General features: G+C 32.4%; 1 protein-coding gene across 1 annotated transcript; it reads left to right on the top strand.

Annotated features, from left to right (window-relative positions):
• The first annotated feature begins 2,672 nt into the window (after window positions 1–2,672).
• On the top strand, window positions 2,673–16,334 carry LOC127852566 (serine protease inhibitor dipetalogastin-like). Its single transcript, XM_052386520.1, has 7 exons — window positions 2,673–2,745; window positions 3,137–3,186; window positions 3,643–3,748; window positions 4,137–4,256; window positions 14,851–14,900; window positions 15,269–15,380; window positions 16,201–16,334. Coding segments are annotated over exons 1-7 (495 nt in total). The 5' UTR covers window positions 2,673–2,743; the 3' UTR covers window positions 16,256–16,334.
• The last annotated feature ends 2,032 nt before the right edge of the window (window positions 16,335–18,366 follow it).

The raw sequence follows: 18,366 nt of genomic DNA, 5'->3' as shown, positions 1-18,366 counted from the left end.
CCCTTGTGTTATTTGATCTAGTTCAAAGTAATTCTGCATTAATGAATAACCCATTTTTCTAAACTTACACAGGTGGTGTTCTTGCACATTTCTCACACATGTAAAGGGTAATCGTTCTCATTTGTGTCTTACAAATGATAATTTTATGCATTAGCAATGACTTAACAAGGAAAACTGAAAAATACGTTGACATCAATATGCAATAGAAAAATATAGTAAACCGTAGTCCAAATAATTAGACGTAATCTAGCACGCCCTCATAGTTATAGGAGTAAGTAAACCGTTGAGACGTAATCGGTATATTACGTCAAATTATTTGGACTAAAATGAATACTTGCGGCACGGAAGTGTGTATAAATACGAAGGCATTTTCTAATGAATACATACGCACTACAAATCAATATGTGCGCAATTAAAAGCAATACGAGCGAAAAAGAAAGCAATACGTGCGCATGTGATAAATAGATCGATAAAAAAGCAAAACGAGCGAACGCAGAACTTAAAGCATGCGCACATAAACTTTTATAGGCGCGCACGTAAGCGTTTGTGCGTGTGTACTTACAGGTGAATACGTGCGCACTTATTCACTATTATTTGCGCACGATAAAAGCCATTCGTGAGCATTCGAAATAGTTCGTGCACAAATGAAACCAATAAGTCCGCATGTGAATTGAAAAAAAAATCGTCCATGTCTCTTCTATGCCACCTTGCAATTTATTGTGACTTCACAAATTATAGTAACGCATCACTTATTTAAAAAGCAAATATAAACATGCGTATTTTATTATGTTTTCTTTTTTTCTGTGTACTCTGACTTTTGAATAAACACCAGTTACTGAAAGTGGGGGTACTGTGCTCACCAGTTATTAAAATGGGGTTTAATTTTTGCAATTTTGATGCATATATTGCGATTGTCTGTTGGAAGCATCCTGGTGCTGATACAAGATAAACTATGATGGTTCTTGAGTCCACCTTTCCATGAAAACTGCTGAGAAACCCTTATTATATGGTTTAAAAATGCACATAAAATGAACCGTGTCAATCGTAAACAATGAGGCATTTGCGTATAAAGTCTTCAATAACTTTTTTAATATTAATAATTCATCTACAGGATTTATACCGAGATTAAATGAATATCAGTAGATCATCCTGCGCGTAAGGACAATGTCGAATAATTTTGGTAAGTGTACAAACCTTTCAAAAATTCCCCGTTAACCGCCATTTTGAACACCAGTTACTATTTTTCTCACTTACGCCACGCCAGTTACTTGCGAACGATCCACCCCCCTGTTTACGGTGATCTTCGCAATTCATTTAAAAGTTTTTATCTGGAAATGTTCGTTATAAAACCAATACTCTAAATCGGTGTTCTACTTTCGATTGGTGGCTCAATTTGCTTTGAAAAGCTCTAATTTAGTTTGATAAACAGCACACATACAGTGTCATATCTTACGCAGCGTGAATGCTTGAAAAAGGTTTGCTGCATGGCATTAAATGTTAAATCAAAGTGCCGGGTTGTTTGTTTTCAATATGTTTCAGTTTTCCGCAATTTGTAAGCGGGAATCTTGTTTTCTACCCGTGTCTGCATTCAGTCAAGATGCCTTTCTTCACAAAAAATAGCATTTCTATATATTAATGAACTCATTTTTGAAGGAACACATTCATCATTTATTAAAAGGTAGTATGCTTCACTACGCAGATCAGACACGTACACAAACAAATACTATAGCTTGTATGCCAGTGAGTAGCATTCATCGGTGTTAGCTGTAAATTGTATATAAATTCGCCTTGTACAACATATAATTTGCCATGAGTGTTTATATCAAGTGACATAACTAGCAGACAAAAACAACCAAAAGTACTTTTCTTCAGATAAATTTAGTACATTAAGCAACACGTGTGATTCGTCTTATTTACAAAACGGATTTGCGCCTTAAATATACATGAAAGAGCAAACAACGACAATAACACGTTAATGCCAGATTATAACATGCATCCGCTTGCGCAGTAATTTGAATCAGGATCCGCCTGGTACAAAATGTATTTCGTCGTGCTTTTTTAAATTTAGCTACATTTTCTGCATGCCTTAAGAACCAACACTGGTTGCTTTTAGTTACGTTCATGGAAGTACATAGTGGCATAGTTGCGAAAATATAATTTACATAACGGACGTACGTCGAGAAAGAACATGACTGAAATTGACGCATGAAAAGGTTTTCTTAAAATAATAAATTGTTGTAAATGGGAAAAATACAATTGATTCAAAGAAGGTAAAAAGTTATGGTTGTGTTTGTTTAAATGACTCGCTATTTAATGATGTTTCTATACTCCTTTTGAGTTAAGAAGATACAATGTAAGAACAGAATAGACCATCGAATTAGCAATATGGTGTTATTGAACTTGAATTTCTTTCACACATTGGATTTATGCTAATAGTATTCAAACGATTCTTGTTAATGCTGACACGCTATCCACACTGCGGATGATGCATGTTGCTCTTTCTTATGCACATCCTGCTCATCGATATGTCTCCAAAAATATATCACAATGTTTTCTTAATCTCAAGTTTTTAATAACATCAATTTTTGAAACAGTTTTAATCGTGTTTTTTGCACATCCTATTTGATTGCTCAAGTCGCGATTGTACTTTAGCTTAAATCCGGTTTACAATCCAGTATTTAAACAACACGATATGTGATGTGTAGTTCATAGGAATTGTTGCAAATACAAGACTATTGCGAGAATGTAAGTGTTGTTTTTAAATATATTTTGATAAATATTAATATTTGCTTTATCTCAATACTTTCGGTTCACATGTCTTGATAATGATGCGATTATTACATTAAATGTCATTATTTATTTATTTTCTAAATTAGCACTTCAATATAATGCATACTGGACTCGATTAGTGTACATAGTACACTTTATTTAATCATGAAATACCATGCTTACTATGCTTTGTCTTAGATCACTATAACAAAGTAACATAAATCTCCTTAAATATAAATCGTTTGAACACAAACTGTTTCTACGCTTGTGGCATTTCAAAAACTTGTAAATGTGCAAACCTTAGATGGATTTCAAACGTAGGACACCATCTAATAATAAAAACTAATTAAATTAATGTAAATTGTAGGATTCGGACGCTGTTTGTGGCAACCATGCTGTTGTGTTTGTTCACACCAGGTGCGTATTGACTTCTGAGTACTTAAGGGTGTGGCTTTTATGCTGTCTTGCTTTTCAGAAACAAACACTGAGTTTATTATAAAAGCAAACAATTTATACTTTGATGTGCTGATTGTTGCCATTATGAATATAGACTCGTTTAGGAATCGTTCATATAAAGCCCGTAAGAAAATTCTTAACATTATTGGCAATGTACTTAGCTGTGTCTATAGGGCACAATTTCGCATATGATAAATCTGCTGACAAAACACTGAAATGTATATCGTTAGTTCATTTAAATGATTGTGTACTTATTAGCGCGATGGTAATATATGTGTTTCTATATAAATATATATTTAAGTCTACATTTTATATGCGAATGACCACTTGCCTTAAAGGAAGAAGGGAGTGTTTTTCTAGGAATTTCTCCCATGAAACTGTGGAATGAGTTTCAGCTGTTATATACTATTGATTCAGGTGTGATCGGCGATCATAGATGGCCATGCGTTTGTACGACGGAGTATGACCCGGTGTGTGGCGTTGATGGCAAAACATACGGGAACATGTGCGCTCTCCGATGCGCGTGAGTTTTAAATAAAACAAGTATATTTACATCTGTCAATCATCAAACCTTGCACATTGTTGAAAACGTGTGGTTTCTTTTGTTTGAGGTCATGTTGTAAGAAAAAAATACGTTATACAAATAATGTAAGCTGGATATATTTGTAAGTAAATTAGAAATAAGACCAACAACATAAAAGTCTGCTGTGTTAAAGGCTTTCGTTTGTTATCATAACATTTCATTTGGTGTGATATTTGTAAATTATGTACAACATAGTTTATCAGTTTTAAAACTATATATCCAGCTTTAGGATAGAGTGCGTGTAAACCAATTTACACAATTTAACGATTTACTTCATCTACCGATTAAACGCTATAACCGATTTACTCCATAATTCTACTTTCCTCAGCGGTGTTCGTCTTCAAAGTAAAGGCGAATGTAAACATGGGTGCATTTGCACGATGGAGTATGACCCGGTTTGTGGTCTTGATGGCAAAACCTACGGGAACCCGTGCCTTCTCAACTGCGCGTGAGTTTTTAATTAGTCAATAGTATAAACATCTGCCAATCATAAACAACGTAACAGTGTTTGTAATGTGTGTAACGCAGAGCTGTCAAAATTAAAAACATTTTTCAAATTAATTATGCATGTGTAATTGGTAAGTAAATCAGTATTATAACCAATAATATAATATAATATGTGTTGAGTGTTTAAGATACATGTATGTTGGTTGTATTTGCGATGATATTATACTATAATATAATAATAATATACTTAACTTTTTTTTATAAAATGCATCGGAGCTCTTACGCCTATTGGAATAATTAATCGAGTTTTACCTTTTAAAGTGATGAACATGTTTTTCGAATTTTGGCATCAACATATTTACCTCCATTTAACCTATTAAGCTCCGTTATCTATTTAATCCTGTCTATTGATATATCTCCTCCAAAACCTATGTACCCCCCCCCCCCCCCCCCCAAAAAAAAAAAAGAGACGAAGATTTATCCCATCGACCTTTTCCCAAAATTCACCGAATAACCCCTATTTAACGATATACCCAATCAGCCCATATGCCCCCATGTCAGTAACCGCTTTGCCTCATTGATTTACCCCATTTACAGATAAATCACATTTACCGACTAACACAACTTATCAATTAGTCCTTCCCAACAAGCATAATGGCTTAGTGTATGCAATAACGTCTGTTTTGATGTTTTTGAAATGCTTTATTGATTTTGTTCTTTTAAGGTCGTCTATTATGTAGTAAAAGTCAATTTTTTCCTTCACACTTCTAGTGATATAAATATTAACTGTTTATTTGCAGAGGTGTAAGGCTGGCTTATAAAGGGGCCTGTAAATACGGAGGATACTAGGAATGAGCAGTCAACAATATAAGCCTTCACAGAAGAAAATATAAAAACGCTATAGCCATAGTTCACTACTTATTTTGTGTTATATAACTTTTTTATTCAAAACTTTTTCTTAATAAAACATTTCCAATGAACATTTCCGCAGTGTCGTTTACTTACTTCTATGAATAGCTTACGTTTCCAAATAAAAAAGCAGTACATGGCATGTACGCGAGCTTGTTTCAATATGTCAACATGATGTATTAATAACTTGTGTGCAATAATTTGAAAAGCGCTGAACACAGTAAATATTATCTCCACAATAAACACATGTTTACCAATTTGTTTTTATTACATAAAACAAACAGCAATACATGTTAAAACTATATAAGTCCATTTTAATCAATACTACATATACCACCAGCAAAAACTAAATTTTAAATAGCTTCAATTACACGGCAAGTATTAATAGAATTATCATTATCATAGGGAATACCATGTATTTAATCATTTATTTTACGACACATCAACACAGTGAAAAACTTGTACTTATTTCATGCACTTTGGTCTGCTTCAATCAATGATACACATACCGTAATAAAGGTACCAAAGTAAAACATACCGCTAATTATACTATTCAACTATGAATGTATGCATTTGGGTCTGTTTTGATCATGATGATTATACCGTCGTCCGAACGCACAGAAACCGCTAAATTAAATTTTATGTTTTATGCAGAATGGTGTATGTTTAATGGCTGAACATGTGTTGTTGACAGAAGTATACAATTGCCTATACATGATTTATGTATATATTATTTTAAACAACTATATATACTGTTACAAACTATCTAAATAAATAGCAGAATACACAAATAAAAAAGACATAATCTCTTATAACACAATATATCTATCAGTAGCATGAAGATGCATGTCCATTCAATCGTTAAACAGTAAAATTTAATTCGATACACAATAATGTTTAAATCTTTTTTAAGCAATAAATATATCCCGTGTACATACTTTTTGTATACATGCTGTTAAACGTGTATACACGATTAACTTAACTACGTGGTGTACATCACGTTTATAACTTATGATCGTCTGTGTGCCTTATTATTTAATGAATTACTCAAACCGTGTTAATACGCGAACGTGATTGTAGCAAATCATATATGTTAATCACCAGGTTGGATATGCAACATAACCATCGTTCCGAATGCAAAACAACAAATCGTACACACATTGGTACCAAACACGCTGTGGATTTCAAATACAAATTGTTTTCCAGAAAACAATATACATACAAGTGTAAAGAAAACATTGGATCGATGAAGGTTCAAAAACACGAGGAATCGTTAGCGTTCTCGGGATATTGTTCAATGAAAGTAAATGAGTATCTATTTCATGCTTAAACAGGTGTTAATGAGCGTCGGCAGGTCTGCTTCCATCCTATGCTTGTACTCATGTTAGGTAATTAGCCCGACTACACCCACGACAAAACAGCTTCATTTTCAGGCAATGTCCTTTTAAATGGTATCAATACCTTTTGATTTTATTAGATTATCATTTATGTAAACCTTTAAAACTGCTTTGTATTGGCAATTACGATATTCCGTGTATGCCTCGCCACACAGTTGACAATGGTCGGCCTTGACCTAGCCCAGTCTGTGCGAGATATCACTGTCGCCGGCTTAAAGATTTAACACTTCTGTTTTTCTTGTTTGATTATGCCACTACTTTCTTTTTTGTATTTTTTTTAAATAATTTTTTAAACTTCTTTAACTCTTCTAGTATAGCAAATAAAAGGGACATTAATCATTCGACACTATTATTCTACAGTATGGAATAATCCAGAGTAACTATCGACATGTTCTTGAAGGCTTATAGTAGTGTGCATGTCTTGTTCACGGTTTTGTTCAACTTGCTTTTCCAACAGCGTGACATTTTCTTTGAGCTTGCCATTTTCCATTCCCTTACCAAATAATTTCCCTTCAAGATATTGTGTTTCTATCGTTTTAAGGAAAAACTGTTTTTTTTTTATTATATCCAAAAACATTTGTTTAAAGCTTGAATATTTGTAAGATAACTCAATTTTGTATTCATTTCCGCGTGCTTGCGTTATATTTTCCATTTGTTACACTTGTGTTTAAACAGTGCTATTTGTTATTTGTTTTTCACCAGATTTGATTCAACAACATGATAACCGCGATACTGTATTTGTTTTATTGTTTAAAGTTACTTGATGAATGTTTATATTTGCGTTATCTAAATGCAGTTTTCTCCATTTCGAAGTTATTGAGAAATATGCGAGTATTTCATCGAATGTATTTAGTTGTTAATTTTTACATTTCTAGCTCAACACTTCAATACACGTCATACTGGATTTGATGTATTAGCATGTTAAATTATACCACATCATGCAATACCAATTTAACCATGCATGTTTTTCTATTATCTTTTTTACAACTAAGCAGACCGCTCCTTTCATATATTTTAGAAATTGTATGAAATTAAAAATGTTTAATAACAGTTTTAACATTTTTAAACTTACAGATATTACAAAAACCGGTGGATATATTAACATAATTTTTATAGGACATCTTTTAATACAACAACAATACATTTGTGGAGAAAAGGTGTCTGAGTTGGATACCTTATCCAAAAAATATGTATGTGTGTGTAATTGGTAAGTTAATCAGTATGATGACGAACGCATAATGTCATGCTATGGTTAGTATTTATTTATATTGTCATTTGATTTAATTTGCGATGATAAAGGATTACAATGTAAAAGTAAACATGTTTGAACTAGTGTAAGCAAATCAATTGAACGTTAAGGATCGATGATGGAAGTAATTGATTAACGCCATCGATCAATTTACGTTTTTAATCCATATAACCCCATTATTCAATTAACTCCATCACTCGACGTTCACTTTAAAATAAGCCGAGGAAAGGTATATAGTGATCCATCCACCAAGTTTATTGTTACTGTTTGGTAATTTGAATGATGATATGAATTGGTATCTTGCGAACATGTAATCAATTATGGCTTGTAATAGCTTCAATAATTTAATATGTTTCTTTTTATATTTTCTGGCTGTGCACGAAATCGTATCAAGTTTGGGAGACTCAATGTAGACAATCCCAATACAGTGAATGTTTCGCCTCCCTCATTCAATCCCATTTAAAGCAGTAGACATACAAACGTCATTAAGGTCATTGCAAAAGTCATCAAATTAAAGTAACGAACGTTTTTATCTCTACAACATTATGTCGTGCGCACACAAAACGTTTGATTATGCGTATGTTCGAAAGCGATCGGTGCAAAAAATGAATAATAATTAAAAGCCCATAAACCTTCAATATTAAAGAATATTTCGTACAATATTTCGAAACATAACGTTAACACATAACAATCAAAGATATCTATAGCAATTGCCAAATTTTAAACGCTAGATGTGGTCTGGTTACATATATATAACAAGATACAAAATGCGTTTTTTTTGTTTTTTTGCGCGACAATATAATCAACACATATTCATGTACCGAAAGAAGTGACCGAAAGAGCAATATAGATGTAGATTGGTTTATCGTTTATGTTTACAAAAAACACCCTTTTTGTACTCGATCAAATGTCTTTACAATCTACAGTTTAAACTCACACCATTATAGAGTCATTTTTAGTAGATAAGATAAACATCTATAATGATAATGTATAAGAAACTAAATTTCAGTGTACAATTATATTATACAAATGTTTGCTTATACGTGTTGTTTTGCTCGAAATCTGATGTCCTCCGTTTGTTCTTTATATCAAAATGAATTTCTTAGCTGAAAATATTATTTTAGAACGAACTATATTGTTACATATTATTAACAACTATCTGCATCTTCAGACAAATCCTTGTTTCCGGACATGATTCGTTTATTGTAGCCTCGGTCCCTATGCGCATGCGCAACATACTATTTGACACGCCCTTTATATTTCATGCTTACAAAGTATAGTAAGCTGCCATTGTTATTAATTATTCATATTAGCAGATTTACAATCCGGCTTATTACTATAATTAATATTTTTGAACTATTTGGATTAAATTTGGACTGACATTGTTTTCTCTTTTTCCTTCCTGTGTCATCAACATTCAGCTTTGTGTACATCCAATAGGCCACATTTGTTGCCCAATCTTCATGTAGCTTGGTCAGAACATTTGCCCAAATTATATATCGCACGAGTTTGAGTCTGGGTCACGTTGGTGTCGAAACTAGGTCACGTGGTCAAATTAAAGAAACATCTTGTGAAACCTATATGTACAATTAATTACCTAGTCTAAATTAATCTTCCTCACGAGAAATCACAATCTAGGTCTACTGAACATATTCCTGCAACAGCAGGTGGGGGGACTGATTTGTTCATACATGTTCTGGGAAAAGATGGGTAAATACTCGTTGATTATATGTAAAATGACCTACACGTTTGCGAACATTCTAGTGTCAATACTGTTTGACCCATCATCATGAAACCTGCTCAGGATATTTGTTCAAATGATAACTTGTCCAAGTTCTAAACTGGCTCATTCGACAACACAAAATGAGATCAAAGCAGCGAAGCAGCTGGGGCCTCAGTTTGGCGACCTTAGGCCTCAAGCCATATTGTTGTATTTTGCACTTCTTACGTATGCTTCTATATAATTAAGATTACGCAAGCAAATATCTATAAATATTAATTCACAACGTATCTGTTTCATGCATCCCTGTTAGATATTTAACATTTAGGAAACCACATGCATACGATAAATAGATAATTGTGAGGAAAGAACATTTTGAACATAAATGCACACACTTATCGTTCGGGACTTTGTAAAAACTAACTTAAAGGTCACTCTGAAATTTTATGGGCACATCACACATTTCAATGGTTAATTCTATTTTACATCCGTTCCATATATTTGCAAGTTGTCCATCAGTAAAAGGCAATTGTGTCATATAAATCTTTAAACCACTGTGAGTATTTATTAGAGTTAAATAAGTATTTAAATGTGATTTTATTTTATGTAGTGCGTAGAATGTCTATTAATTTTAATAAAGCATTTAAACATGCATTTATTGAATTCATTGCTAATTTAAGACATTATCAACGAATATTAATGTTTGAAAGTCAAATCAACTTTAAATAAAGATTGTTTACTTAACAATCAGCAATAAGGAGTGGCAATATTTAAAAATGATTTAAGCGTGTACGTAATATAACAAATACAATATTTTCGCATTGTATGTCTATCTCATTTGCAGACGACTACTGGTGAATCATAAAAGTCATTTATGATATTATGCATACTAATTTCACATATATATTGACCATTGGTGAAAAACATATAATCTAACAGCATCAAACAACACGGTTGATAAAATTATAAGAACCTCTAAAAATATTATATATATATTCAAGTACAAACGTAAAATGTACCATACAATTGTTTACTTTATTCATTGAAGTTCATGACATTGCCACAAAGGTCTTCTCAATGGAAGTAAAGGCACAAAAGAAGAAGAATTTTATTACATTTATTGCATATTGTAAATACATTAATATTAAAATTCTGGCAATATCTTGAACACTTAATGTCTAGGATAACTAAGTACCAATAAAAATTTCTAAGTACAAATGAAGGAAGGGGGAATCATCAGTTAAATTTGTAGGCATGTCTTGATTCACTTCATTTGTTCTTTTTGCGACATGGCAATTGTTATCTTTACATTATCTCGCCGAATTAAAAAGTATTTTTATTAATCACCGTTATTGCATAGGCAGATGAATAATTTATGTAGAATGCCAGTCAATTATTATTTGCATTAGCCTCGTCTGGAGTGTATGTAGATAACAAAGATTACAATATCACTCGCAAGAAATTGTATGTTTTGTTACTGACCTTTAAATACAGGATGCACAATCGATACGGGATGCAGATCCTATTAAATGGTTACTTTTTTATTATAAACTCTCTCTAAATTGTAACGTTAAATGCAAAGAACGCTTCAATTTCATTGTGTTTGTGTAGGTATGTATCCTAAAAAAAACTACCGAGGATAAACATTCGAATGCAATTAAAAAGCTTTCTGAGCTTATATCCGTTGGACACTAACTTTCTTGGATTGTAGCAACCACTGCAATTAACATACTAAAGTGATATTTATCATTTAATTAATCGAATGACAAAGAAAATTCACATCACATTTAACTATTATCTTTAAGTTCACATTTTAGTGTTTATCTATATTGTTGGTTTAATCCACCTCTTACACTTTCGATCTTTAATGTAAAATCAATTACACTAGCGCAAATTGATCATACTATTGACATCACAATTCACAATTAAGACCAGGATTACAATTGTTGCACTAAATGTAACAGTTGGAACTGAACATAGCGTAGCGCTACACTGTAACACATTCACGTAGAGTCGCAGTGTCATAACAAGAGATTGCAACTTAACAAAACGTGTATTAATGCATATTTTCATAAAGTAGTGTATATGATACGACCATTTTCAATTTTTGTGTTACATGATTTGTAGAGGGTGGCGAAAAAGCCGAAACAATAAATAAAACACTATTTCCGCCAGAGCGAAACAAAGAGCCTCGAAATGACGATTATAACTTTTGCCGACGTCGTCGTGTTTCACGCAGGTTTTGTCGTTTTGCTTGCTATATGGTTTAAAGCAACCTTCTTGTGAAAATTCACAGGTTCAAACAAACAAATCTATTTTAAAACATCTTCTTCGGGAAGTGCGTGTTGTGTCGCGCCGTCTGGTTTACATACTACCTGTTGTACACTTTTCGTGTTATTGTTTTCTTTTGTGATGTTTGAAAATGAAATAATAATTAAGCAACATTAGTTCCAAATATTTTTTTTTATGAAAAAGCGCTAACATAAAGCACTACCGTAGTATGAAAGTCTGGAAACATCACTAGGTGAGAGAGCATGAACATATTTCGAGGACGTCTTGGCAATTTAGCGGCTGTGTAAAAAGATCTGTTTTCGTGATCCCCTGTCACTTTCAGAATATAAACAATTGCAATTGATTAATGATTTGTCATTGATTGTGCATCACATCACAATTGTGTCAATAAAAAATTAAAACAATATTTTTGATCTTGTTAACTACGATTATAAAATATAGTTCATAAGCTTTTTTACGTCAATCAACATATTTCGAATTCATTTATTTAATTAAACAATAATTATGTTAAAAGCATTTAATTGAGTTTTGGAATTGAATATATCTTGTATTTTCCATTATCCATTTGCTCGATCTAATTTCAAACAACCTAATTATAAACAAAGTAAAATGAGCAGCTACATCTTCAAAGCAATAATTTTAGATTGTGTTAATGTTACTTATTTTTCACTAATAAATTGAGCAATGGTGATTATTACTTCGCAATTATATTGGCAATTTTAATAAGAAAGTATTCGTTATTAACACAATGCATGAAATCGGTGGTTAACTCACGATTGTTTGATCATTTCGATGTGTAAATCTCTAGTTTAGTTTTGTAAAAAGCAAATGTGTCGTGTTAGATCTTTCGCAGCTTGTATGTTTTAAATTGATTGGTGCATATCATTTAATGTTAAATCAAAACTTAGAGTGTCTATTTCAATTAGTGTGTGGATCTTTTGTCGTAATTTTTTTCTCTGGAATTGTGATTTCGACCCGTGTCTGCATTTTGTGAAGATGCATTTTCTAAGAAGAAACATCGCATTTCTATGATTTAATTACACATTTTGGAAGGGAACGCATTCATCGTTAAATTATTAGTAGAAGGCTTTAACAGGCAGATTCGTACATACACATGGACTTGCAAGTTTCATCCACATTGTAGCATACTGTAGTGTTGGCTGTTATTTCAGTAAGAATCCGAATGGTACAAAATATAATTCATGATGTGATGACATGCATACCTAAACAACAAAAAGTGTTTGCTTTTCGTTCAGTTCAATGCACCACAACTGTGATTAATCAAATTTACAACACGGATCTGCGTCCATGAGCACTAAAACAGCTTTAATTAACAAGCCGGATAATAGCATGCATCCTTGTGCGCTGTTATTTCTGTCTGAATCTGCCTTGTTCAAAACGTATTTTGTCATACTGTTTTAAACTAAGCCACATTAAATGCATACTTAAGCAACCAATACTTTTTGCTTTTCTGTCCGGTCAAGGTGGTACATATTGACACTACTGTGACAAATCTAATTGAAAACCCGGACCTACATTGATAATTTGCATACCTGATGTTGAAGTGAACGCAGGTTATCTTCAAATGTTAAGTTGTTGTTTTGGGGCAAAACATGTATTTATATCAAAGCTCTGAAAGAGTAAAACAAATGTAGCCGCGATAGAGTTTTGTATTCTCAAAGTTAATTAAAATTGATGCATGCGATACACTTGTAAAATTCATTTTACAACAAAATAAAGTAAAAAGGGAAATGCATAATAACAAAAATACTACATATATTTTTAGAAATAATATGGAACTCACTTGCCGCTTTGAGAAGAGATCAAGGTCGTTTACGCCAAGGTATATCATTCGCTCTCTTTAAAAACGAGTAATTGACTTTATTGAAAGCATTATAATTAACAACACAGTGTCTATACAAATATTCAAATTCTGACGGTCTTTATTCGTTTATATGCTTATTTCGCCTCAACTCTTGCCGAGCATTTAAGTCTTTGAACTGCATTTGATAGTTGTACATAATGCAATTCATTATTAATTGCATAGCAGCCATAAGGTGTAATGTTTGGGTGAAATTAACGTCTGCATTTGTGTTTGTGCGATGTGTCTAATGTATCGAATTGTTACGCACTTTTCACTTAACAATTGATAAAAAAAGTTAACATAGCCTTGTATAAGCATATATTAGGGTACACATTTTATATATGTATATTTATAGAAAATGTATTATGTGTATGAAAACGCATTGAGCAATAACATCCGCATACTTGAATTGAGGTTATACGATGTAATGTTTAAACAGAATAACCCTATGAATATCAAATATCTCGACATTAATCTCATAAATTATTTCCACGAATAAAGACGTATTTGGATGTGTGCAACTAGAATTAAAACGATTCATGTTAATGCTGGCACGCTATCTACACAACAGGTAAGCCGCGTTGCTATGCGCCGTTGTATTTACATTCTGCTCATCGAGATGTCCTCAAAATGAATAAACATGTTTTTTGAATGTAACATTTCAAAATAAACATCCTGTTGGATTGCTCAAGTCGCGATCGTAATTTAGCCTAGATCCGGTTTACCATCCAGTATTTAAACAGCACGATTTGTTATGTGTAGTACATAGGAATTGTTGTAAATACAAAGACTATTGCGAGAATGTAAGTGCTATTTTAAATATATTTTGATAAATGTTAATATTTGCTTTATTTAAACGTCTTTGGTTCACATGCATTGATAAGGATGCGAGTATTACATTGACTCTATTTTCTAGCATAACACTTCAATATTATTCATAATGGATTTGATTAATGTACATATTACACTATATCAAATCATGAAATATTATGATTGCTATGTTGTATCTAATATCACTATAGCAACACAACATAAATCTCCTTACAAATAAATTGTATAAACACAAACTGTTACTACAGTTTTGGCATTTCGAAAACTTATATATATGCAAAACTTTCAAACTTAGGACGCCATCTGATAAAAATATATTAATGTGCATTGTAGGATTCGGACGCTGTTTGTGGCAACCATGCTGTTGTTTTTGTTCACACCAGGTTCGTATTTACTTCTGAGTACTTAATGGTGTTGCTTTTTTGTTGCCTTGCTTTTCAGAAACAAACACTGCATTTATTATAAAAGCAAACAATTTTATTTGATGTACTGCAAATAACCATTATAAATATAGACTCGTTTAGGAATCGTACACTGAAAAAAAACTGAAATGTATATATTTAGTTATTTTACATGACTGTTTACTTATTAGAGCGATGGTAATATATGTGTTTCTATATGAATATATATTTTAGTCGGCATTGTACAGTCGAATGGTCACTTGCCTTAATCAAAGATTGGATTGTTTTGCCAGGATTTTCTAACCTTATACTGTACAATTCGTTTCAGTTGTTTTATAATATTTATTCAGGTGTTATCGGCGAGTATATATGGCCATGCATTTGTACGACGGTGTACGAGTATATCCCGGTATGTGGAGTCGATGGCAAAACGTACGACAACATGTGCAAACTCCGATGCGCGTGAGTGTTTAATAAGTCGATAATATATACATGTGCCAATCATAAACAACGTAACATTGTCTTTCAAGTCTGTGGTGCGCAGAGCTGTCAAAAAATGAAACATTCTACAAATACATTATGCATGTGTAATTGGTAAATAAATCACTCTGATTACCAACAATATAATATAATGATGTGTTGAGTGTTTGTTTTAATTGTCTGTTGATTTTATTTGCGATGATATTATACTATAAATAATAATAATATATTTCAATTTAAAAAATGCATGCGACTTAACTGGTCGAGAGCTCGTACGCCTATTTGAATCATTAATCGAGTTATACCTTTTAAAGTGATGAACCCGTTTTTCGAATTTTTCCGTCAACATATTTGCTTTCCTTTAACGTATTAAGCTCCGTTAACCTATGTATCCATGTCAACCGATTTATCGCCTCCATTAACCATTGTAACCCCCCCCCCCCCCCCCCCAAACAAAAATCGATTTATCACATCGACCTTTTTACCAAATTAACCTAATAACCCCCATTGAACGATATACCCAATCAGCCCATTTACCCCCATGTCAGTAACCGCTTTGCCTCATTGATTTTCCCCATTTACAGATGAACCACATTTACCTACTAACATAACTTATAAATTAGTCCCCCCCCCCAAAAAAAAGCATAACGGCTTAGTCTATGTAATTACGTCAGTTGTTTGCATGTTTGTTGTTTTTGAAATGCTTTGTTGGTTTTGTTCTTTTAGGTCGTTTATTATGTAGTAAAAGTCAGTTTCTTCTTTCACCCTGCTAGTAATATAAATCTTAAATGTTTATTTGCAGAGGTGTAACGCTGGCTTATAAAGGGGCCTGTAAATACGGAGGATACGGGGGATGAGCAGTCAACGATATAAGCCTTCACAGAAGAAAATATGAAAAACTTTTTCTTAATAAATAATTTCCAATGAACATTTCCGCATTGTCGTTTACTTACTTATATGAATGGCTTACGTTTCCAAAAAAACACAAACAGTACATGGCATGTACGCGAGTTAGTTTCAATATTTTAACTTGATGTATTAATAATATTTGTGCAATAATATGCATAGCGCTTTACACAGTACAAATTATCTCCACAATAAGCACATATTTACCAAATTGTTTTTTATAACACAAAACAAACAGCAACACATGTTGAAACTGTGTTAGTTTATTTTAATAAATACTACATATATCATCGTCAAAAACAAAATTATAAATAGCTTCAAGTACACGGCAAGAATGAATAGAATTATCATTATCAACGACAATGACATGTATTTAATTATTAATTTTTCGACACATCAACACTGTGAACAAATTGAACAATTTTTTTATGCCCTTGGGTCTGCTTCGATCAATGATACACATACTGTAATGTAGATACTAAAGTAAAAAATACCGCTTATTATACAATTCAACTATTAATGTATGCACGTGGGTCTGTTTTGATCACGATAATTATACCGTCGTCCCAACGCACATATACCGCTAAATTAAATGTTATATTTATGTTTAAATATTTTATGCAGTTTGGTGTATGTTTAATGGTTGAACATGTGTTGTTGTCAGAAGTATACAATTGCCTATACATTATTAAGTTATATATTATTGAAAACAACTATATATACTGTTACGATTAATCCAAATAAGTTTCAGAATACACACATAAAAGAGACATAACTTCTTATAACACAATATATCTATTAGTAGCATGTGCAATGAAGATGCATGCCTATCCAATCGTTAAACAGTAATATTTAATTTGATACACAATAGTGTTTAAATATTTTTTAAGCAATAAATATATCCCGCGTACATACTTTTTGTATAGATGTTGTTAAACGTGTATACACGATTAACTTAACAACGTGGTATATATCACGTTTATAACATATGATCGTCTATGTGCCTTATTATTTAATGAATTACTGAAACCGTGTTAATACACGGACGTGATTGTAGCAAATCATATATGTTAATCAACAGGTTGGATATGCAAAATAAACATCGTTCCGAATGCAAAACAACAAATCGTACACACAGTGGTACCAAACACGCTGCGGATATCAAATCAAAATTGTTTCCAGAAAACAATATACATACAAGTGTAAAGAAAACACAGTGTTGATGAAGGTTCAAAAACACGATAAATCGTTAGCGTTCTCGGGATATTGTTCAATTAAAGTAAATCAGTATCTATTTCATGCTTAAACAGGTGTTCATTAGCGTCGGCAGGTCTGCTTCCATCCTATGCTTGTACTCTTTTTAGGCAATAAGCATGACTACACCCACGACAAAACAGCTTCATTTTCAGGCAATGTCCTTTTAATTGTTATCAATACCTTTTGATTTTATTAGATTATCATTCATGTAAACCCTTCAAACTGCTTTTTATTGGAAATAACGATATTCCGTGTATGCCTCGACACAAAGTTGACAATGGTCGGTCTTGTAAACCCGTCCTTGACCTAGCCCAGTCTGTGCTAAATATCACTTGAAGATTTAACACGTATGTTTTCTTGTTTGATTGTGCTACGACTTGCTTTTTTTGTACTTTATTTTTATATTAATTTTTAACTTTTTTCCTCTTCTAGTATAGCGAATAATAGAGACATTAATCCTTCGACACTTTTATTCTACAGTATGGAATAATCCAGAGTAAATATCGACATCTTATTGAAGATTTATAGTAGTGTGCATGTCTTGCTCACGGTTTTGTTCAACATGCTTTTCCAACAGCATGACATTTTCTTTGAGCTTGTCATTTTTCATTCCCTTACCAAATAATTGCCCTTCAATATATTGTGTTTCTATCGTTTTAAGGAAAAACTGGTTTTTAGTGATTTATTTTATCCACAAACATTTGTTTAAAGCTTGAATCTTTGTAAGAATACAATTTTGTATTCATTTCCGCGTGCTTGCGTTACATCTTCCATTTGTTACACTTGTATTACTTTACAATACGTG

This window comes from Dreissena polymorpha, chromosome 12, assembly GCF_020536995.1.
Source record: "Dreissena polymorpha isolate Duluth1 chromosome 12, UMN_Dpol_1.0, whole genome shotgun sequence".
Classification (NCBI taxonomy): domain Eukaryota; kingdom Metazoa; phylum Mollusca; class Bivalvia; order Myida; family Dreissenidae; genus Dreissena; species Dreissena polymorpha.
Note: the sequence above shows the minus strand (reverse complement) of the source record. Positions and strands in the feature narration are given on the sequence as shown.

Excerpts from the sequence above, each read along its gene's own strand:
- LOC127852566 (XM_052386520.1), top strand. Across the intron at positions 3,187-3,642 it reads GTTGTGTTTGTTCACACCAG|GTGTGATCGGCGATCATAGA; the intron begins GTGCGTATTGAC and ends CTATTGATTCAG. Across the intron at positions 15,381-16,200 it reads ATGTGCAAACTCCGATGCGC|AGGTGTAACGCTGGCTTATA; the intron begins GTGAGTGTTTAA and ends GTTTATTTGCAG.